General features: G+C 42.3%; 1 protein-coding gene and 1 non-coding gene across 2 annotated transcripts; one reads left to right on the forward strand and one right to left on the reverse strand.

The window, feature by feature from the left end:
• Nucleotides 1–546: 546 nt before the first annotated feature.
• On the forward strand, nucleotides 547–23,544 carry LOC129832959 (C1q-related factor-like). The gene is made up of 2 exons (XM_055897120.1): nucleotides 547–1,377; nucleotides 21,661–23,544. The coding sequence occupies exons 1-2, from the start codon at nucleotides 775–777 to the stop codon at nucleotides 21,838–21,840; spliced, it is 783 nt and encodes a 260-aa protein (XP_055753095.1). The 5' UTR covers nucleotides 547–774; the 3' UTR covers nucleotides 21,841–23,544.
• Nucleotides 19,562–19,636, reverse strand: trnag-ucc (transfer RNA glycine (anticodon UCC)). Its single transcript has one exon. It is a non-coding gene; the product is annotated as a tRNA-Gly (tRNA).
• Nucleotides 23,545–24,875: the final 1,331 nt, after the last annotated feature.

The raw sequence follows: 24,875 nt of genomic DNA on the forward strand, positions 1-24,875 counted from the left end.
GGGAGAGAGGGAGAAGGAGAGAGGGAGGGAGTGTGTTGGCACCTCACTGGCTCAGAGGGAGTGTAGTGTGGTAGAAAGTAATGTGATGTGATGAGAGCCCTTCTGAGTGATACAGAGAGGGAGAGGGGACAGTGTGGGGCTCCCTCCTCCCCCTAACCGTAACCACGCCAACCAGAGGAGGGGAGGAGGAGAGGGGAGGATGAGTGGAGGGGGGGGGGGGGGCTCCACTGCTACTGCCATATAAAAAGCCAAGCCTGAGAATCCGTCACCACAAACACACCACACGCACGCACGCGGACTCTATGACTACTCTCTCCGTCTCTCTTTCTCACACTCACTCTCTGTTTCGTCCTCTTACCATTCCTCTTGTTTCTCTCCAACACTCCTCCTCCTGAGTGTTCCTTCCTTTGCATCCTCTTTCTTTCTCCTTTTTCATGCCAAGAGTTTGGGACTAAATTCTGTATGTCGGCTCGTGTGTGCTCCCTATGTGCGTCAGTGTGCACGCTGGTGAGCGAGAGTGTACCGGAACTACCTCTGTGTGAGTGAAAGCAGCGAGGCGTATCAGTGAGTGCATGTGGGTCTCTCTCTTACCCTCACACACTCGCCGCTCCTCCTCCTACTCTACTTGGGATCCCCGTGTCCCTTTCCTCGGTGGCAGGCTCCCCACACCCAGCAGTCACCATTTCCGCCCCAGGGAGAGCCACACTGGCAGCACAGCCCCTTCCCCGACTCAGCATCGGGAGGAAGACCCTGGTGGCGGCTGCCGTCGGGGTCATGCTGGTCCTGGTGCTGGTGGTCCTCATCCCCGTCCTGGTCAGCTCCGTGGGCACCGACACCAGCCACTTTGAAATGCTGGGTACCTGCCGCATGGTGTGCGACCCCTACCTGAACAAGGGCACAACGGCCAGCAGCACCAGCTCCAGTGGCATCCAGGCGGAGGCCGAGGCCCTCAGCGACAACAGCAACATGCCCTCCACGCTGGTGCAGGGCCCCCAGGGCAAGCAAGGCAGGCCAGGTAAACCTGGACTCCCGGGACCACCTGGACAGCCAGGGCCACCGGGGCCAGTGGGACCCCCTGGAGACCGAGGGTCTGGAGGGAGGACTGGGATTTTGGGGTTGGGGGGGAACGGAGCTATCAGCACTGCCACCTACAGCACAGTGCCCCGGGTGGCCTTTTACGCAGGGCTTAAGAACCCCCATGAAGGCTATGAGATCCTCAAGTTTGACGACGTGGTCACCAACTTGGGAAACAACTACGACGGCATCTCAGGCAAGTTCATCTGCAGCATCCCTGGTACCTACTTCTTCATCTACCATGTGCTGATGAGAGGAGGGGATGGGACCAGTATGTGGGCAGACCTCTGCAAAAACGAACAGGTGAGTCAATTCACTTCTCCAAGTTTCACTTCTCAAAGTCTTATACTGCTCAGTCACTCAGCATAGAGGGGGGTCATATACATTCTACCACTCACTGCTTACTCCTCTTTTTAATTAGCACTTCAGTGGTTTCTCTGCTACAGACTCAGGTTCCTTCTAAATTACAGATATCTCATCTTATCCCTTGATACTCCGTTGTGCTCTCTCTCCCTCCCCCTCTCTCTTTCTATCGCTGGGTGTCACCTGATGTCCCTGTGGTAACTTTGTTGGTGGACATTTAATCGGAGCCTCACAATCAAATTGCCCTGAAACAGCGTTATAATATAGAGGCTCTATTTCCGAGGAAACGGAAGGCTGGTGGGTAGCGGAAGCATCTGTCGTGCGCTCCCAAAACCCCCTGAGCGAGCAGATGACGGTCACACAGCTGTGGCAACAAACGCGCCCAGAGAGAATGATGTGTAATCTGGCGCGCATCCCCTCATTGCATAGATACACACTGACATTGCCCGCATCCCTCAAATCAAAGGACAGACAGTTACCCCCGAAGTCCATGTCACTTTCTACTTGTTTCAAAATTGATAAGTTTGCCATATAATAGTGGTGTAATTGTTTATTTAACTTGGAATGTAAAAGAAGGTGAAAAAGGTGTATGCGCCTGATTTATGGAAGCATCTCTATTTGTCAGTTAGCACTAGCGCTATTTAATAATTGACTCAGATCTTTACGCAATTGTAACAACTAATTTATCTTTTCAGAAATAAGATATTAACCAGTCATTTCGGATCGTATTACTTTCACATTTCTGCTTGTGTAGACTAAATTGATTAGACAGGGAAAGTACATTAAATAAGTGGAGTCACAGGCGTGGTGTGAAAGCGCACTAAAGCAGATGCAGCTTTTAGTCAGCCGACAGATATTTTAAGAATTTAAAAAAATCCCAGACAGTGGCTATCATTATTATTGCGAAAATGTTCATTGTGAACCAAGAACAGCCTGCTTCTCTGTGCTCGATACATCTGTGAACTGCAGCAAGTCAGCAAGTGATGCGTTCAGACACAAATTACATTGTGCTACATTTAACTGTCGAGTTCACATATTTAATTACATGCAATCTAACGTTGTGCTCCTGGAGAGACTCAACAAGACCGCAATTATCCAAACGTCTCGTGCGTAAAACAAGAGGATGACAATTAGCCTACTTATCCGTCACAGTGTGCACAGACTGGAAAATGTAAGTGTTGCTTATTATGTCGGGTGTATATGGTTGATAAAACAAGGGACTATTTGCGTGACATTCGCTTGAAATAAATATAATTTGCATGATGTATTCTCTGTTTTGTTTTTTTACGCATCACTTGACGGGTCTGGAGATGGATTGAATGCGCCCTGGGGGTGCTCTCAGGTACCTCGAGTGTGTGCGACTCGAGAACTTTCGCGTCCAGCAAAGGCGGCAACGTCTAAAGCGCAGTATAAGAGAAATATATATATTTTTACCATCAAGTCATTTGCAATATGCATCGAGGCAATTATAAATTATACTACAGCTTCAGCGCGCATCAAACATTTAGTGATTGAATATCCTCTTATTATCTGTTCATGACCACTTGCCTATAGGGTAAAGGTCACATCACCTTTTACATGACATATTACAGGCTCCATTAGCCTATAGTGTATAATTCAAATCCTCACAATTATCTTTCATTAAGCCCCATGCAATGTTTTTCAATGCCCTAACAGCATGGTCGCCAACATATTGCTTTGTTAATTAGACTTTTGAGTTACTTTGTTTAATGTTAATTAGGCTACGTTTATTTATTTTTGTAGGTCTAAACTTTTGCTCCCAGTGTTTCTGCAGAACATTTGATTATAAACGCAAAGTATATCTGTTTTACTTATTACCCTGATATTACAGCACTTACGTGGTTTACATGATGTTTTAGAATGGAATTAAACGTTAATATGTAGTTCACATAGGGTACTGTAAATGTATTTGTCATCATGACTGAATACAATTTGTCCAAGTCGGCCAGTGTCAAAATGTTTAAAGTAGACTTAATCTGTAAGGTTACCTTGTAGGCCTATTGCTAACGCAGAGGTTAGGGTTTCTGGGGGGTTGAGCTCCACACAACATCATGCCATTTCTGTTGAGCACATGCTTCCCTGCTATATGTTATGCTTTAACGGGTGTTTTGCCTAACACCTGTACACATAATATAATCGATTATTTCCCCATTTACAGTCTGTTGCAATCCGATTCATGCGCAGGCAACTCCTGCCTCCGACTCAAGACTTATGTGGACTTGATTGCAGCTATATTTTACATTTAGATGGGGTTCTCCAAAGAGTAATCTGTTGTCAGTATAGGTCAGAGAGAGAACGCCCTCATTCTTTAACAAAAAGAGCGAGGGAACACTTTCTTTCATAAAGGCATATAGATTTCTAGCAACTATAAAACACAATCTCAATTGAAATCTATGTAGGCCTTAGGGTATGTCTGGCAGCGTTATTCATGTAATGTAAAACTTGTTGTTGTCAAATATAGGATAGGAAACAGATATGTTTATCAAGTCTTTTTCTTTTTTGGTGCAATGTTCTTCATATATTGCCATAGAGAAATATCCATCCCATGGTCACAGAGGGGTTGTTTTAATTGGTTAATTCTATTGTCCAACCACTTGAATTGGCCGACTTTTACAACTACAGAGAAAACATGACTGAAATGGAAAGAAAGGATACAGATACAATGAGTGTAGAAATCATTAAGAACACCTGCTCTTTCCACAACAAAGACTGACCAGGTGAATCCAGGTGAAAGATATGATCCCTTATTGAAGGTACCTGTTAAATCCACTTCAACCAGTGTAGAGGAAGTGGAGGAGACAGGTTAAAGAAGGATCTTAAGGCCTTGAGACAATTGAGACATGACTTGTGTATGTGTGCCATTCAGAGGGTGAATTGGCAAGATACAGTATTGCAACAAATCAAATGTTATTGGTCACATACACATGTTTAGCAGATGTTATTGCCAGTGTAGCGAAATGCTTGTGCTTCTAGTTCCCGACAGTGCAGCAATATCTAACATGTAATCTAACAATTCCACAACAACTACCTAATACACACAATTCTAAGTAAAGGAATGGAATACGAATATATACATAGAAATATATGGATGAGCGATGACAGAGCGACATAGGCAAGATGCAATAGATGGTATAAAATACAGTATATACATATGAGATGAGTAATGCAAGATATGTAAACATTATTAAAGTGGCGTTATTAAAGTGCCTTTGAACAGGGCATGGTAGTAGGTGCCAGGCACACCGGTTTGTGTCAAGAACTGCAACGCTGCTGGATTTTTCACGCTTAACTGTTTCCAGTGTGTATCAACAATGGTCCTCTACCCAAAGGACCTCCAGCCAACTTGACACAACTGTGGGAAGCATTGGAGCCAACATGGGCCAGCATCCCTCTGGAACGCTTTCGACACCTTGTAGAGTCCATGAACCAATAAATTGAGGCTGTTCTGAGGGCAAATTATTCTATATTAGCAAGGTGTCCATAATGTTTTGTACACTCAGTAAGTTTTTTATTTTATTTCACCTTTATTTAACAAGGTAGGCAAGTTGAGAACAAGTTCTCATTTACAATTGCAACCTGGCCAAGATAAAGCAAAGCAGTTCGACACATAAAACAACACAGAGTAACACATGGAGTAAAACAAACATACAGTCAATAATACAGTAGAAAAATAAGTCTATATACAATGTGAGCAAATGAGGTGAGATAAGGGAGGTAAAGGCAAAAAAAGACCATGGTGGCGAAGTAAATACTTATATAGCAAGTAAAACACTGGAATGGTAGATTTGCAGTGGAAGAATGTGCATAGTAGAAATAGAAATAATGGGGTGCAAAGGAGCAAAATAAATAAATAAATACAGTAGGGGAAGAGGTAGTTGTTTGGGCTAAATTATAGATGGGCTATGTACAGGTGCAGTAATCTGTGAGCTGCTCTGACAGCTGGTGCTTAAAGCTAGTGAGGGAGATAAGTGTTTCCAGTTTCAGAGATTTTTGTAGTTCGTTCCAGTCATTGGCAGCAGAGAACTGGAAGGAGAGGCGGCCAACGGAGGTAATTGTATGTATGTATGTATGTATGTATGTATGTATGTATGTATGTATGTATGTATGTATGTATGTATGTATGTATGTATGTATGTATGTAATTGTAAAGAGTGCTGGGTCTGGTCTCTGTGACCAGCGAGGTCAGAGCTCTCCATCATCCACTAACATTGTGACATGAAGGCACTGTTACCAGAGCAACGGGCCCTTCTGGAGATGGGCAATATTTCAGAAAGATAAATACCATTTCAGAGGCATATCTGTTGGCGGTTCAGTGTGGTGTTTTTGATCTTGTGTCTGTTGGACAGATAATGAGAGTGTGTCCTCGTGGGGAAGGCCTATTGTCCACGGCTGCTTTTGACATATCACCCCTGAGGCACCTGGAGGCTTCAGCCATGCCATGGAATACTAATGTAACACTGTAGGAAGATAATACATGTGAGGGGTTCAACATAAAGGTTGGGGTAAATGTCAGTAACAATCTATCTGATGTACTGTACATTTTGTGCAATAGCTTTTATAGACTAGGCTGCTTTCTATTTTCATCCAAAATTGTGTTTTGGTGTGCTGGTGATATATGAATTTGAGTGAAAACGTGATAAGATCACTGGACTGGACTGGACTAAAAAGTGATGAATTAAGTGAAATCCATTTCTGCCGTGTTAAAGGAGGGCATGGAGGGCAAGAAATCAAAGAGACCAAAAAAAGTGTCCGTTTGCTTGCTACTGACACAGCTCTTTGCAGTCATTTTGCAAGTCTCACTATGGTTCCCTGAGTTCAACTCCTTTGACCTATCCAAGCTGACAAACTTCTCACCCAGCAAACCCAAGGAGAGGGCAGGTGGCGGCTACATGAAGGGCCTCTCCTCTATATATGATGTCTCACTCCACCATAATGTTTATGGGGGTGTAAAAGTGTTGATACATAATAGGCGAACATATGTTCCTATAAAGCACCTTCTGTTCCCGCTTCATTGTGTTCCTAAGAGGAGGGAGGGGAGGCACTTAAGTTAGACACAGGCAACGGACATCTCCAGAGACTGGGGTAATGTTTATAAAGTGGTAACTGCCTGGCTAATGAAACATTTCTCTCTCTCTCTCTCTGAGCATAGCTTAGAGGGGGATGTAGCGTACACTCACTATAGCCAGAGAATCTTGATAGAAAGGTTTTTCTCCGGGTCTGTCTGTGGGTTTGTCTGTGGGTCTGGTGTGGAGTTGAGACCCCAGTGTGTCTGTCTGTGTAAATGACTGTGAATGGTTATAAATGTGGGGTAACTTCTGCTGTGTCATTGATGAAGTGGGCACAGGATGGCTGATGGTCCTAGAGCAGGGCTGTCTGGGCCGGAGCATTCCTCTGCTCATTTAAGGCCGAGAGAAGCTGTGTAGGGACTAGGAGGCTGGGGAGGACTGGGAATAGCAGACAATGCCAGTATTTTATCATCCTTTGGCCTTGGTGCATCATGAAACTGCAGGTTCTCAGGCTCTAGCACTGCAGTTGTTCTGCACCCTGTATCATCTCCACCCCGGAGCCTTGCTGTTTTTTTTATCTCCCTCTCCCTCTCCTTCTTCCCTCTCCCTCTTTTGGTTCTGTGGGTTGCATTAGGAGAGTGTCAACATTGTCCCCAGCACCTTGACACATTTCAAGCTACACCAAAGAGTTAGCTACTCTTGGTAAGCAGGCAAATACGATTCTATTTTCAGCCCGGTGCACTTCATCTGCTCTCCAAGTTCCCTCTCCTCTTTCCTTGGCTTCTTATTTCTGACGTTCTTTTACTCGCTTGACAACTATCTCCAACCAATCCCAATCTTCTCAGACGGATGTGTCAGAGTCTCGATTCCCTGAGTTGGAGACACCCTGGGAGACGGGGCAATGACAATAAAGACAAATCCATTGCCACGCTACTACAAATGGAGAAAAAAAAAGACAAAATAGGGAGGCGGGGAAAAGAGTTCTGTCATGCCAAAGAGCCTTTTTAATCGTAGTTTAAAACCTTGAACCAGATCCAGGATGTGTTTGTGCTCCTCCTCAGGTCCCTTCTTAATATTTTTATTAATCCGCAGAACCGTTTCAGAGTTAATTAAAAGCAATGACGTGAGCGTCACTCTCTCAGGAGGGCCCTGTGTGAATAATCACTCTGTCTCCTTCTTTAATAAGCTCCAGCGTCCTCCGAGCAGCGCATATGGCTCTTCCCCAACAATTACTGCTCCCTGCTTCCCACCACGCACACGCAAAAACACACACCTGCCCCCCCCCACTGTGTACTGCCCTCTACATCTCCTCTGCTCTGTTCTAGCCATCCAAGGTGACCTCCAGAAGTGCACAGTTTATGCCCATCCCTTTATTGACAATTTAATATCAATATCTGTCTTGATTATTATTGGAGACAAAGTTTTGTTCTTGGAGGTTAACTTCAGGAATACTGTTTTGCTTAGAAAGCAAAAACACACTTAAAAGATTCTGGACTGTAGTATAGAAACTAGGGGAAATCTTGGCACAGTCCGTCACTGGCTCCTTTGAATTGATGTATCCAAGTAGACACACGGTGCTGTGAAGTGAAGTACTGCGATCATCTTCACAGACTGGTTTATTTATTTGTTTATTTGGATGCCCATTTTAGCTTTTGCAGAGACAACAGCTATTCTTCCGGGGGGTCCACAAAAAACACAGAACATGACAAGTAACAAAACACTGATACACTCATTGTGTCACGACCGTCTGTTGAAGAAATGGACCAAGGCGCAGCGTTGTGAGCGTACATACTTGTCTCCAACAAAACAATAAAATGTCTCCAACAAAACAATAAAACTCCAAACGAATCGTGACGCCAACGTAGTGCTCACAGGCAACTAAACATGGACAACTACCCACAAAACCAAAATGGAAAATGGCAACCTAAATTGGATCCCCAATCAGAGACAACGATAAACAGCTGTCTCTGATTGGGAACCAATTCAGGCCACCATAAACCTACATTCCCCTAGACAATCCAAATCCCCATAGATAAACAAAAACCCCTAGACAATACAAAACTAACCAAACCACCCTTGTCACACCCTGACCTAACCAAATAATAAAGAAAACAAATATAACTAAAGTCAGGGCGTGACAGATAGAATAGGACAGTCACACACATTTTTAACACAAAGATACACAAACAATACAACAGAGTGTGTTTGTGTGTGCGTGTTTGTTTTCATTTGTGTGTCCACTCACAGTCCCCACCATTCAATGAGATGTCGCTTTTTTAAGGTCATTTTGTTATTTGCTTGAGTAATTGGAGTTGGAAGGAAGTTCTATGTGATCATGGCTCTGTATAGTAATGTGCTTTGCAGTGAATTCATTTTGGACTTGGAGACTGTGAAGAGACCCCTGGTGACATGTCTTGTGGGGTATGTATGGGTGTCTGAGCTGAATGTTATTTGATTATGCAGACAATCAGGAATTTTCATCACAATAAACTAGAAGAGAAGCAGTTCATCTCTCTTCAACCCTCAACCAGGAAACACTGGAATGCATGTTGTTGATGTTAGTTCTGTGTGTGTAATTAATGGAGAAGTTTTATTTTTTACAACCAAATCTATAATTTTTATGTAAAATGACATGTTATAGAAGGGAACAGATTATTTGTGATTTCACATGTTTTATAATGTATGGAATGACACAATTTCATGTGTCACCATCACCACATCTAACAACCTGTATCACTATACTGAGTGTTGCTGTTTGTAAAAGGACGTATTTTGGGGGGTTTTGGAGTCTTTGTTCATGCTTTTGGGGGGCCCCCATACTACACAACAAGGACGAGGAAGTCATTTTGGTGTTTGGGGTAAGTTTCTTAAAAACATGTGAAATCACACGAAAGGTGTCTGGACCCTTCTATAGCATTTTATATCAAAATGTTTGATTTGGTTGCAAAAAATGAAAAGTATCTTTTAAAGGCAAGACACGCTGCTCTGTTTTGTGCCAGCTGCAGCTTTGCTAGGTCTTTCTTTGCTGCATTTGATCATATTACCGGACAGTAATCAAGATAAGATATGACCAGAGCCTAAACAACTAGTACAGTTGATTGTTGTTAATAACAGACATACCCCTCCCCATCTTCAACTACTTTGTCAATATGACTTGACCATGATAATTGACTATCTAATGTTATATCTAGGAGGTTAGCTTCCTCAACTTGCTCAATGGTCACACCCTTTATACACAACTCCAGAGTTATACACAACTCTCTTGAGGTTTAAGTCTTAGAGACTTTTTTGACGCAAATACAATACTTTTAGTTTTATATGTATTTAAGACCAGTTTATTACTAATCACCCATTCTGATACTGTTACTCCTTATTTAGAATTTCAGTGAGCTCACTGGCTTTGGGTGCTGATATGTTGAGTATGGAATCATCCGCAGACATAGTCATTCTAGCTTTGTATAAGACCAGCGGCAAATCATTTGAAAAAATAGAGAAGAGTAATGGCCCAAGGCAACTGTCCTGAGGGACACCACACTGTATATATCTGATGTTAGAGAAGCTTCCATTGAAGAACACTCTCTGGGTTCAATTGGATAAATAACTCTCCAACCATGTGATGGCAAGTGATATAAAGCCATAGCAAGGGAGTTTCTTCAATAGCAATTTATGATCAATTACATCAAAGACTGCACTGAAATCTAACAATAAAGCGCCAACTATAATTTTATTATCCATTTATTTTAACCAATCATCTGTCATCTGAGTCAGTACAGTACAAGTTGAATTTCATTGTATTTGGTCAAACACAATATTCCCCATCAGTTTACCAAGAACAGGCAGCAAACTGATTGGGTGGCTGTTAGAGCCAGCAAAGTGTGTTTTACTATTTTTAGGCAGTGGAATTACTTTAGCTTCCTTCCACACCTGTGGAGACACACTCCTTTAGGCTTTGGTTCAAGATAAAGAAAATGGGGGTTGCAATACAGTCTGCTACCATTCTCAATAGTGTCCCATCAAGGTTGTCTATACCTGGTGGTTATTGATGCATAACAATAATTCTTGCCCATGATATCATTTAAGGTACTAATTTTTCCATTGTGTTTTATGTCATTTATCTTGGTTTGGTAATATAATTTCTTCTTCTTTTTGTAGACAGTGTGTCAACCAATCAGCTGAGCAGCCTGACTTGTTTGCCACCGCTTTTGCATAATTTATTTGAACCAAACACTTTTTAAATTCCTCGTTAAGCCAGAGGGCTCTAACAGTTATCACAGTTAATTTCTTAACAGGTGCATGTTTGTCAGCAATTGGCATGAATACTTTTACAAATACTTCCATTGCTGGATCTGGATTCATTTCCTCATACTCATCTTCAAAAACAGAGTCCTGCGAAAACATTTGATATGATCTCTTATAAATTACATGGATTCCAAAGTTCTGGTATTTATTTTCGGTAATACCAATTACCCCACTGAAGACATTCTTTTAAAAAGTATACATAGTCATTATAGACTTTATATGGGGGGAAAAAATCATGGAATAAAAAGGAAACTTTTACATCTTAGTCTGAGGGGTTTAACCTTCCAGACAGGGAATTGTATTAACTCGCTACCCAAGGCTTTTACTTGCGACATACAGTACAGTTAAATGGACTAAAGAGGAACAATGGGTGCATATTGAAGATACGCATGCTCATCCCCAGAATATTTCAATTGTCTGTTTTCAAAGATTAAAGCTTAAAACATGAATAACTTCATAGTTAAGAACACTATAACAATATGGAAGGAAATGAACCAATATCACTCCCTAAAAACACAACCCTATTGAACAATCCTTGGATAGCTTTTCAGAATTCACAGATAAATTCTTCCACATTAAAAACTAAAAGCATCGATACTGTAAATTACTTGGTAACAGGAAATACATTTATTTCCATGATAGAATTAAAAAGCAATATTGGACTGAACAATGTAGATTTTCAAATGAAACCTTTCGGACATCAGAGCAACCTTGAGGGAATCTTATTAGAGTCATAAAAGGATGTTCATATGATAGGTAAGATATACAAAACATTGCAGAGAGCCTATCCAACTGACAATCTCTTAGAAGAAAACATAAACTATTGGAACCAAGACTTAAAAGGAACTGAATTTGGCTCAAGATGGAGGGAATGTTGGAGCATAACTAACTAAATTACAGTTAACGAAAATTAAATGTTTAATCCAATATAAACAAACTGTCACGTTCCTGACCTGTTTTCTGTTGTTTTGGTATGTGTTTAATTGGTCAGTGCGTGAATTTGGGTGGGTAGTCTATGTTTTCTGTTTCTATGTTGGTTTAAGGGTTGCCTGGTATGGCTCTCAATTAGAGGCAGGTGTTTGGCGTTTCCTCTAATTGAGAGTCATATTAAGGTAGGTTGTTTCACAGTGTTCGTTGTGGGTGGTTGTCTTCCGTGTCTGTGTATGTTGCGCCACACGGGACTGTTTCGGTATGTTTGTTCGGTTTTTGTGTAGTCTGTTTTCACTGTCCGTGCGTTCTTCGTGTTACATGTAAGTTCTTTAGTTTAAGTCTGTTTAGGTCGGTTTGTTATTTTGTATCCTTCCAAGTGTTTGTTTTCGTGTTTCGTCTTTGTGTTAATACATCATTATGTATGCACAACCCGCTGCACGTTGGTCGAATCACTACTCCTCCTCTTCGTATGAAGAGGATCCGTCAATCCGTCAATTAACATAATGGAAAAATCAAATGATTTATTATTGAAATATTGAAATAGAATGGGCGAGGAGAACAAATTGGTACAATTTAAGGCAAACATTCCTTCAGGCACTAGGGAAGGGGGTGTGAGCGTGTGGGTCTGGGCAGATGAGATGTAGTCGTTTTTTGTTTGCGTCTGTAAGTTGTTCGTATTTGTATGTTTGTATTTGGTGTGAAAAATACAAAATAAAATGAACAAAAATGTATTATAAAAAATTTAATGTCTAAATTACTTTAGGCCCAACCTTGGGCACTTTGGCTTTGTTATTGTCACAATGTTATGGTCACTGCAGCCAATGGGAACTGATACAGCGTTGCATCAAAGCTCTGCAGCATTAGTGAAGATATAATCAATACAAGTGGATGTCACAGATCCAACACTATTATGTGTGTAAAGTATTATCCAAAGCAACATTTAGAAAATGTCTTTGTATTTCCCCCTAGAGGGCTGTTGGAAATACAATACTGCGTGAAGGAAGCTGTTGTCTGCGTGTCATTTCCCAACCTATCAACATGCATCTCAGTGGTTCCTTCTTCATGTCTCTGGGGGTTTCTTAGGCTCTGGTGCACATCAACACAAGACTGCTTAGCCTATTGCTGTGTATCCAGGTGTGACCCATGCAGTGTGTTTAGCATGGCAATCTATACACAGCAAATTGAACAAACATGAACCATCTGGATCCGAATCTGGCATGTTATATTAGTGTCTGTCTTGATTAATGAAACCTGTTTGAAAATTTGGTGTGGGAAAAAAGTGCTTTTTCCCGTAATTATCATATAATTCAATTCACACAAAAAGAAGGGGACTGAAAGAAAGTTCAGGCTATGTTGGGTGTTAAAATACACATATATGCATTGCATTCATTTACTTTGTAGCATCTATTATTTCAGAATAGTCTAGACATTGAATCAATATATATCTGTGGTAACACTTTATTTGAAGGTACACATATTAGCCACTTATTTGTAGTTTAGAAGTATGTATATAATGATCTTATATGGCCTTTATTATGTCATATTAGCCACTTATTATTCAAAGGCATGTATTACTGGCCAATCTTTAATAACATCATCATTAGCAATAATAAAGGCATATTCATATTTAATAAAGAACAAGTTACACAAGAAACAGACTCTTAATAAGCTACCTCAATGTGGGACAGGTAAGGGGATTGTACCTCAATATGTGTTCCCTGTTATAAGTGTGACCTCATTGGACAGAAAGGGGCACACCTCCCCTCATATATGCTATACAGCCAACTTTTAAGTCATTTGATGAAAAATAAATAAAAAATGAGTAACTAAACTTCAATATATACTTCCATATATGGATGTTGACTGTATGGCATGATATAATGTGGATCGCAAAAGGGGGCGCACCTCCCCACACCCATGAGCAAAACCATAATAATGTTTCCCTGAAACTAATTGTTTACATCAATTGCTAAAATCAGACTTGAATGTTGGTTATTTGACATATATCAATCAATGTAGTATGCCATCAAACTACACAACTCCTCAGTTTCAGGCAAACATTATATGATTTTGCTCAAAAGGTGTGGGGAGGTGTGACCCTTTGTAATTCATAATACATCTTTATCCAGCCAAAATTCATGTATATATGGAAATACTGTATAGAAATGTAGTTGTTTACATAAGAATTTTGACTAGAATGTTGGATGTATGGCATATAAGAACAGAGTTGTGCCCCTTTCTGTCCAATGAGGTCATTTATGGATAGTTAAAATAGGGAACACATATTGAGGTACAATCCCCTTATCAGTTCCACATTAAGACAGCTCATTAACAGTCTGCGTTACTTGCGCTTTATTAAATGTTAATATTCCATTATTATTGCTAATAAGGATGTTATTAAGGATTGTCCAGTAATACATGACTTATAATGTTTGAATAAGAAAATACTTAAATAAGGCCTAATAAATGGCTAATAAGACCTAATTAAGGCCTTATAAGTTACTTATATACACACTTATAAACTAAATGAGTTGCTAATATGTCTACCTTAAAATAAAGTGTTACCATATCGGTATATCTGTCTTATCAGCTAAACAGTCATCTTAACACTTTGGCGCTAAAATAAAGCCAGAGAATATATTTGGGCTAGGTTTAGGTTTTTTAGCACTGAGACTGAGGGGCTGCTGTTTGTCTCTGTATGTCTTCAGGATCAGAGAGCCTCTGTCTAGAGTAGACGGAGGTGTCTGGGGTAGGGAAAGGCGAGCTGCCCTAGGCCCTTGGTATCGATCCCACCATGTGCGTGCGTGTGTTTCTGTCCGTGTGCGTGCATTCATGCATGTGCCTGCGTGTGTGTAACCCATTCCCACTCTGACAGACCCGGGATGTAGTCTATGACCCCCACTCTATAATCAGCTGGAGGGGTAGCAGAGGCGGCCCTCTGGCCTTGATTTGCTGTGTAATTGGACATCGGATTTGACATTCTGCCGAGTGGAACATTAGAAGCAGTCTAATTAGGTGCGGTAGGACTATTAAATGAAGATTTGCCCATGTTGTTAAGAAATACCACACGCATTGGAAATGTCAAGATGACACCCGGCTGTCATCGCCAACCAACGGAAGAAAATCTATCACTTATCGTTAAAGTTCGCCAACGGAAAGCAAACACAATCCCCATACTACTGCTTCTCTCCAACGCCATGTCGTCTTCAGCCTCTCTGCGGCCGTGTCCCTCTAAATAGCAGAGCAGCAGCCAGACCTCGCTAGGACTTCATCTCCACTGTCATCTCCGATTGAATAGTTTATGAATAAGTGCTGTAACATCCCCATACATTGAAACACAGGAGCGTATGGTCTAAAATAGCCTCTGGGTTTTCATCTGGAGATGACTGACTCCTGCATGACATTTGGTGTTGACTCACACGGCTCCTTCATTATAATGAGAGCACATACGGGGGACGGGAAAGCGCCCATGGGCCTGTCCTTATGTAAATATTTTCTCTGTAAAGCCCTGACATCTCGCCATCACCCAATTCAATCCATTCTGATAACCCCCAACCCCCTCTCTCACAGCACAGGGAACCCTCATGTCAATGGCTCCGAAGTGACTCGCACTCAGATGGCTAAGTTACTGTATGTGCTTAACAAGGTGTCTCTCTCCTCTGAACATGAATATGGGAGATATCAACAATCCATCCAGACAGAAATGATGAATAGGGCACTTCATGAAAAATGCATGCGGCAGCAAAACGTCTGAACCTGCCTCTCCTTCAAGACTATTAACACTTTCTGCCTAAGCTTTGCCTCGTTAGGGAGGTTTCTCACGCTGCAAAACCCTCCTCTCAATATCCCACAATACTTTGTGGTGCATTTCAAACAATAACTGTTTTTTAAAAATTCATAGCGACTAAAATAAACGTGCCTTATGTTGTGCCAGGTTTCAACGTGTCACCAGATTCTACCCTAAAAACACTGTGTTACCAAGATGCAGGGAGTGAGTGGGGATTGAGACCGAGCAGTGCTGAAAGTTGAGCATTTCTCACAGTATCTGACTGACAAGAGTGAGTCACCAACAGACAAGAGTGGCTAGGACACACATAGGTCAGAGTTGACGCTTCCCCCTCTACCTCTCACTGTTTCTCCTCTCCTCCTCCTCCCCTTTCCCAGTGATACGTCTGTGCCAATACGTCGGCATCACAACAAGCCAGAGGATTTCACAGCCCCGTCGTTATCACTGTTGCCCCATCCATCGCCTCTGCGTTTTGTCGTGTCATTATCCTCCCGAGTGGTCGTTGTTTCTAACCGATAGGACACAGAACTGTAATACATAATGCATTTCCGTGATGACAGGCTTTGATTTGACTTGACACCCAGTGGGAGGGACACTTGGCATTATATAAACAATTGTATAAGCTGTGGAGAGGTGGATGCGACGAAAGGAATTCACGTTACAAGGAGAAAAGGCCCTGAAGGTACAAACAGAACAGATGCAGTGATTAATGCACAAAGCCTTTCTCTCCTTCTCCTCGACAGATGGTGGCTCTCCCGTACCATTTCCTTCTCTCAACAACTTATCATGTATTTAAATCAGGTTTCTACCACAAATACACCAATAACACAAAAGAGGAATGGACGTTAATGACACCATGACAATCTTGCTCAGAACAACACCTGACACCAAAAATATGTTGGGCAACGGTCTTTTGACTAGGGAGATGTGTGTCTTTGAGCGCGTGCAAATGTGTGTGTGTGTGTGTTTGCGCGAGCACGCATGTGTATCTGTGTGTGCGTGAGTGTGCGTTGTTGGTGTGGGTTAGGAGATGTGACAGGGTTGTGACAAGGTGGCTAAGCTGCCATCAGGCATGCGGCTCACGGTTGGGTGTTCAAACCCAATTAGGTGGCGGTACACTTGGATTTAGAAAGAGGCGAGCGAAGTTTAAAGAATGGAAGCTTAACGTTGAGTCAACAAGTCCCTGCCAGAGAAACGTCAGAAGCTGTCCTCCATCCAGACATGTCCTTGCCACTCCAACTGGAGAGAACAGATCAGTGTCCACGAGTGTCCAAGAGAGGGACTGTTACTGACACCAGCAAACAGCTAGGCCAACAAGGTCCTATTCCAGTACAATATTTCAATGGGTTGTTTGAATCTTTTGTATTGGCAATCAAGACAACAACACAACACCAGGCATTTCAGCTGTTAGCTATAGGATAATGCAAAATGCCATCGCAACTCAACATGATTCCCAACTCCGTAGGACTAATCAGCTTTAGCAGAGGACAGTGAATATGCAAAAAGCTGTCGTCCCTTCATCTCAGAGGCCTATTATAGGTACGAGTGCTGTCATTATTGATAAACTCCACATTCATATTCAAATGTTTTCAGAATGCGAGCAGAGCCAAGTGGAGTGGTATTCACTGTGGAGTCTTGGGGGGGGGGGGGGGGGGGGCATTATCTATTAAGCTGGAGCAGCCCAGCCTCAGCCCTCAGCTCCCATCTCTCTCTAGTGTTCCAGTACCACGCAGAGCATTATTCAATCAGAGACATCACAGCGACAATGTGACGGATGCTAACATGCTTCAGCAGCTACGGCAGGGGGAGACGAGACAACGTCAGACGACTCTGGAGCCATTTGCATTCGCTGCAGTAGGCTAGGCTGGCCTGGGCGCTTATGCATTGATTTGTTGTGTCAAATGTTCCACGTCGTATTCTATTTTGAGGCCATGCTCTGCCAGTTGCCGTTTTGTTTTCCCTTTCCATCTCGCTGCTTATTTTGCTCACTCCCTCTTTCTCTCTCGCATTCCAAAGTCTAACCTATGGCTCGCGCTTCCAGCTTGTGAGTTGTTCTGAGTACAGTGTGAGGGTAAATTATGTGGCTTCTCTGTCATTGTGTACAAGAGCGACCGAGTGAAAGAAATAGAGAATCAACAATGAATTGAGCAATGAATGACAGCTTCAATCTCAATAATTTAATATAACTACAGGCGTCGTCAGATTCTTTGTGATCAATGGTTGCTGAGAACAAACACATCGGATTTCTAATAGCGTAAGGATAGTCCTTGGCAAGTTGACTTCCTAACACAAGGAGTTGAAGCGAGTCATATCACACACCTCTGACATCAAAGGTCCCAGAGTTCAATCTGAATGCAATAAGAGAAATATTTGAAGAAGTCTCATCAAAATCCCCATAGACAGATCCAGCCAAGTCCCTATCCGCCGCCCCCATCCGGCACCAAGCAGCAACCTTCTAATAAGAGCGTGTTGACTTTGTGTGCTCAGGGCGAATCATCTCATATTAATATGCACTGGACGACTGCTGCTACGGATCAGGAGAGAGAGCTTTGTTTGCACATCGATATGAGCCTTGCGAGATTTAATCAGGAAGGTAAACAATGGAAAAAAGACTCAAAGATGCATATAGTACAATGTGCCATAAATAAACCTGCACCTTTAAGGCTGGCTTCAGCATAACTGTTTGGCATAGTCCTTCATAGCATTACCCAGAGTACTTCACCTTGAAAGTACTCTCCGATATGGCAAAGATCTCCATGCAAGCTGGAATGTCTAAGCCACAGACAACTGTTACTGAACGTTCCTCTTATTCTGGCTGAAAATAATCTAAGGCGTCTGGCATGATGTGTCTCAACAGCCACAATGACTTTCTTCCTCTGTTGTGAGAGGAGTGGAACAGACAAGAGGGAGATAAACGAAGGAGAAGGCTTCATGAAAATCACGGAGATTTATCCGATTCTCATTATCGTGACTGTCTGAGGGTCAGCAGGGTGCTTCATACCCAGCTGTCAAATAAGTATTCCAAAGGACTGGCAAGGCTTCCAAGATGCCTGAATGTGATGAAAGCGATGAGGCACTGATGTCAGTAGATAAAATGCTGCTCCATGTGAAATATTGTAGTATCGTATTGTCTCCATGGTGAAGAAGTAAAGCTTTTCCGTCTGTTACAAGACAGAGAAGGGATGACAGGCACATGAGGTGTTAGCAGTGGATGTGTGCCCCGTCAATGTTGAACATGATCTTGCAGTTGGCATTCTTCTAAAAATCCAATCACATTTTATTGGTCACATGCGCCAAATACAACAGTTGTAGACTTTACCGTGAAATGCTTACTTACAAGCCCATTCACAGTTATGTAGAGTTAAAAAGGAAATAGTAACTCAATAAAGTAACAATGACGAGGCTATATACAAGGAGTACCAGTACCGAGTCAATGGACAGGGTAACGAGGTAGTTGATGTAATTGAGGTAGTTGAGGTATTCTCACTCTTCTTCACATGCCATTTGAGAAGCTTTCCGTTTCTCTCTCACTCAGTTCTAGTCTTTCATAGTTTCTAAAGACTTTCATAGGCCTCCTTTGGAAGACTGGGCAAACGTTTTCCCAGCTTTCAAGGAGAAAAAAATATGACCATGTTTTTTTATATTGGTTGATTTCGTAAAGCCTTTAGAGGACTCATTATACTTTCTCTGACAGATGTCGTTATGCCCGCGATGATGGGACGTTTCCAGTAAATTTGGTGATTTATTGATCATGCATTGTCACTCACATCCTAGCTTAGCGTAGACAGGTTTTTAAACACAGTGTGTCAAATCAATACATGTATCTCTCAAAACCCTTTGTTCAGCACTGACTAGGGACGGACTCAAACGCTGTTATTTGATTTCATTGAATAGACGGCTTCAATGTCCCTGCCTGTTGCTTGGAGTCAGTCACAACCATTGGGCATTACAGGACATAATGCACATGGATATCTATCTGCTCTCACGACTTGGAAAAGATTAAACAAACAAAGCCACTTTGTCTGACACTCTTATCCAGAACGACATTCAGTAGATACATGTTTATACTTTTCCCCCGTACTGGTCCCCGTGGGATTCAAACCCACAACCCTGGTGTTGGAAGCACCATGCTCTACCAACTGAGCCACACGGGACCCTCATAATTACAGCAGTAGTAGAGGGAGGGAAGGGAAATACATAGATTCATTAGACAGCAAGTCTCCCTCCCTGTCTCTCTCTACTCCTCCACCCATCCCTCTGATCTCCCGCTCTCCCCTAACCCTGGCACACAGACAATCACTGACAGGTCTACAAGTTTAAACTCCATCCGTGTGTTGTTGCAGGATGTCTGTGCCAGCCCCTTGGCCCTCAGATGTGTCAATAAATCCATTGTGTGTGGCCCCTGGTTAAACGGGCCAATTAATTGTCCCATCTTATCTCTGCCACCTGCTCAGCCAGGCTGCCGGGCGGCACACCAGATCTGGGACCCTGCCCATACTTTAGATTCAGATCCAGCTTTTTAGAGAAGAAATGCATGGGAAAAGAGTAGTTTGATTGAGTTTATGACAGCTGTGTTCTTCATTGGACAGATTATAAAAGATTCTTAGCTACAGACAATATCAGGGTTTAGGGCAACTAAATGTATATCTCAGATGCTTTGGTCTTCCAAAATGTATGGTGCTGATGCTATTTATTTAGGCCCTTATCTTTGTGTGCTTGTGTACTGGTGATGTCTCAGTGCAGTACAATACTGGGGCACTACAGTTTCTTTTTGTAAAACACTACATGAATGGTCAATGGTTAGCTTTTAAATGTATTTATTTATGTCTCATGCACACACAGACACAGACACAGACACAGACACAGACACAGACACAGACACAGACACAGACATAGACACAGACATAGACACAGACATAGACACAGACATAGACACAGACACAGACACAGACACAGACACAGACACACACAGTTATTACTGTCAGGGCACCCATTTCTCACTACAGCCCACGCTGTTCTCCCAGGAAAGAGGATAACGTTTCAGATGGAGCTTAATTAGCCAGGACCAGAGGTCAGGGAGATCCAGCTCCAAACGCTCAGACTGCCAAGCAGTCTGGCAATACCATACTCACCACATAGGCTACGGCCAACATAAATGCAATTGCTGTGGTAGTTTTACAGTCATTTATTAATTCAATCACACTTACAACATATCTTACTTTCACAGTATTTTCTCATTCACTAAAGAATAGGGATTTATTTTTCACTTTTTATAAGTTGATGTGAGGTGGGTGTCCTTGATGTATTTCACTGTAACTCCTCAGTAGTTTCATCTACACACTTAGAAAAAAGGGTAAGCCTTTTTGGCTTGAGGTAAAAAAAGGGGGAACCAAATGGCTTCTACCTGGAACCAACAAAGGGTTCTCCTATGGGGACAGCCGAATTACCCTGTAGTCCTTTCCTGCAGTCAAATTACCTTTTGGCCTCATGGGTAGAATGTTATTAATATTTTTCATAATTAATAAACATTGCATAGAAAAAAACTGCAGAATTTTGTTGTTGTTATATTTCAGTCTTCTGTGACGTATATAATGTGTAATATTGGGATACAAACTTAAAATGTAATACATTTCAACTCTATATCTGACATGGTACAGGTGTCTTCTTTTTTTAAAGCCCCTAACCATGTGTGTGAGGTGGGTACTTTTGTTTCAAAGTAGAATTGTTTAAGACTACCAGGAAACACTCCTTGTGACCCTGATTTCGCCCACTGCAGTAAAAGCTTTTAAGGTTCCAGATGGTACTTATTTTTGTCTAAGTGTATAATGGAGCCAGGTCACCAGGAGAGTGAGACCCGTTGTTGGGTTTCTTAGAATGTCTACTCAGGTGGAGAACACTGAGCAGCCCTTTGAGCAGAGACAACAACCACCTGACCCAACACCCCAGCCCACCGCCATCAATTCATGGCGGAACGCTCAATGACGAACCAATGACAGCCTAATTAAAATCATGTTGTGGTTACGATGCGCCAGAAGGCTACTGACCCGTCGCTTGTTCTTTTTGTGAACAAGGCAAATTCAAAGCATGACAACAGAAATGACTTCCATTTCAGATGATCAAATGAGTGCAGTACGTTTCTCTAACCCATACATCCTCTCTTTCCTCTCCTCTCTGTTCCAGGTGCGAGCCAGTGCCATCGCCCAGGACGCTGACCAGAACTATGACTACGCCTCCAATAGCGTCATCCTCCACCTAGACGCAGGCGACGAGGTCTATATCAAGCTGGACGGGGGCAAGGCTCACGGCGGCAACAACAACAAATACAGCACCTTCTCTGGGTTCATCCTCTACGCCGACTGAACCCACGCAGGTGGCACGTCCAGAGAGAGAAAGACAAGAAAGTAAGAGATTGAGAGAAAGAGTTCTAATGAGGGAAGGAAGGGGTTAAAAGCCAGAATGCTTTCTAGTTTCCTGGTTCTCTCCATCGTCACACCAACCTCTGCATATAAAACACATCAGCCCCAAATCAAGGTTCTCCAGCTCAGCTCGGCCTGCCTGCCTGTCTGCCGTGCTGTGAGGGAGGGAGGGAGGGAGAACACGATGATAGGGGAGGGAGTAGTGGGCGGTGAAGCTTGGTAGAGAGAGGTGCCCTCCTCATCAGAATTCTAACCTGTCAGTTGCTCCTCGCTTTCTGAATATTTCTCCTCCTCAAACTGGAAAATAAACCTAATAAATAAATAAAACTAACGCCAAGTGGATCCGGCCTCATCTTCTCTCCATAACAGTATGGACTCTGTTGACTGAAATTGTCCTATCTTGTCGTTGTGTGCTTTTCCTTAGAATATCAGTATTTTACTTTTGTAAAAGATACTACTGCATCGTATATTTACACAAAAGAGGATATAAAAAATATGTTTGTCCCTTGTGTGAAAAAAAAAACCCTTGATTTTGAGAGAACGGTTTTGTGAGATGTTGATTGTGATTCCGAAGCCTTTAGTTGAGAAACGGTAATGAAAAGGTGTCATTATGGTTTCTAAAGATGATTCTAATAATGATGTCTTGCATTTGACACCTGGCTATCACATGGTGTTTGTTTATGTGTGATGTCAGCTGTGGGAACACAGACCTGGTTTGTGGCTGAATGTTATTCATGCAAGGCATGTTATACAGATACAACATTACATTTTCCGTCGTCCCATCCAACTTATCTAGAGTCTCTATCCTTGCCCCTTGTCCCGTCTCTATACCCCTATCCTATTTGTCTATACAGGGCCAAAGTGGGTTGAAAATAGACTCAAATGACTATTAGATGTTCTAGTTATGTATATATCCTTCACCACCAGAGTCGTTCAATGAAGCCACATATTCAGATTCTGAAGTAACTTATTTTATAAAACAACAGTGTCCATTACTTCAGCTTCGTCCTCGAGCACTCTGCTGTGGTGAAGTAAAACCTATCAAGCAGAGCAAGGAGGTAGAGAAAGAGAGATGGAGAGAGAGAGAGATGGAGAAAGAGAGATGGAGAGAGAGAGATGGAGAGAGAGGGGGGGGGTGGGAAGTTTTTATGGCGAGGCAGATTTTCTGTTTCAGTGTCTGAGGCTTCACTGGATGTCATTAGCTGCATATTCACTGATACATTCAAGCATTATGGTAATATTTACTCAACATGGCGGACTGACAGCTTGCTTTAGAATGAAATTGATTGGGTGAGTGAGTGACTTGGCTTCTTAGCATTGTGTGTGTGTGTGTGTGTGTGTTTGTGTGTGTGTGGGAGTGTGTGTGTATGTGCCTGAATGTGTGTGTTGGTGTATTTGAATGTTTGCATCAGAGCATGCGCCGTGCCATTGCTACATTGTTGTTTTTCTGTTATTCTGTGCTACAGCCAATGACAGATATTTTACTCAGCAGACAATGAGATTGCATTACGTAGGGAGGGGAGCCTCTGTAGAGATGATGAGAAGAACAAACAGCTTGTAAATGAAATCTATGCTATGTTTGTCTATCTGATTTTATCTTTTTGAATTGTTGAATACATTTAAATAATAAATGGGATTTTCAGAGTCACTTGTCTCAAGACAATTATTTTACCCAAAATACTCTTATTGTGTTGAACTATTTAGAGTGCAGACAGCATGGTTGTGAGGCCGGTTGGATGTACTGCAAAATTCTCTAAAACAACGGTGGAGGCGGCTTATGGTAGAGAAATTAACATTAAATTATCTGGCAACAGCTCTGGTGGACATTTCTGCAGATAGCATTCCATTTGCACACTCCCTCAAAACTTGAGACATTGTGCATTGTGTTCTATGACAAAACGGAACATTTTAGAGTTTTATTGTCACCTGCACAAGGTGCACCTGTGTAATGATAATGCTGTTTAATCAGCTTCTTGATATGCCACACGTGTCAGATGGATGGATTATCTTGGCAAAGGAGAAATGCTCACTAACAGGGATGTAAACAAATTTGTGCACAACATTTGAGAGAAATAAGCTTTTTGTGTGAATTTCTGGGATATTTTATTTCAGCTCATGAAACATGGGACCAACACTTTACATGTTGCGTTCATATTTTTGTTCAGTATCGTTTAAACTTTTACAAAAATGTATATAATAATCCATGCATACATTTTACATATAGGTGGCCCCTGGGAATCGAACCCACAATCTTGGCATTGCAAGCGCCATGCTCTACCAACCGAGCACCAGAGAACCAATTGTCTGTTTAAGCAAACATGAAACAGATCCTGTTATAAATGCCTTCTCCTCTCTATCTCCTTCATATCAGTCTAACCAGAGATGATTTGGGATGATAGGTATCAGGGAGGCAAGGAGGAGGGTAGGAAGGGTGCACCCCTCCCAATATCCTCCACTCCTCTCCTCTCCTGTGGAGAAGCTATGGATCTGAAAAGGTGGGCTGCAAGATAAAGTCCATCTGACTCCAGCAAAGTCCGCCAGCGCAGCAGTGGAATAAATCTACTAAATATAATGCTCATTTAAAAAGTGAATGACTCCTGAAGGAACACCACAGTCTGAGATCTCAGCCTATGCTCACAGATACTCATCAACAGCGGAACTATTTATCCACCGAAGAAGGCTAGAGGGGGGGAGAGAGAGAGAGAGAGAGGGGGGGGGGGAGAGGATGGAGAGAAAGCTGTGAATGATCTGAGAGACAAGGCAAGAAGGGCATTCCACGCCATCAAAAGGAACATAAAATTCAACATACCAATTAGGATCTGGCTAAAAATACTTGAATCAGTTATAGAACCCATTGCCCTTTATGGTTGTGAGGTCTGGGGTCCGCTCACCAATCAAGAATTCACAAAATGAGACAAACACCAAATTGAGACTCTGCGTGCAGAATTCTGCAAAAATATCCTCCGCATACAAAGTAGA

The sequence above is a fragment of the Salvelinus fontinalis genome, chromosome 34, assembly GCF_029448725.1.
Source record: "Salvelinus fontinalis isolate EN_2023a chromosome 34, ASM2944872v1, whole genome shotgun sequence".
Classification (NCBI taxonomy): Eukaryota; Metazoa; Chordata; class Actinopteri; order Salmoniformes; family Salmonidae; genus Salvelinus; species Salvelinus fontinalis.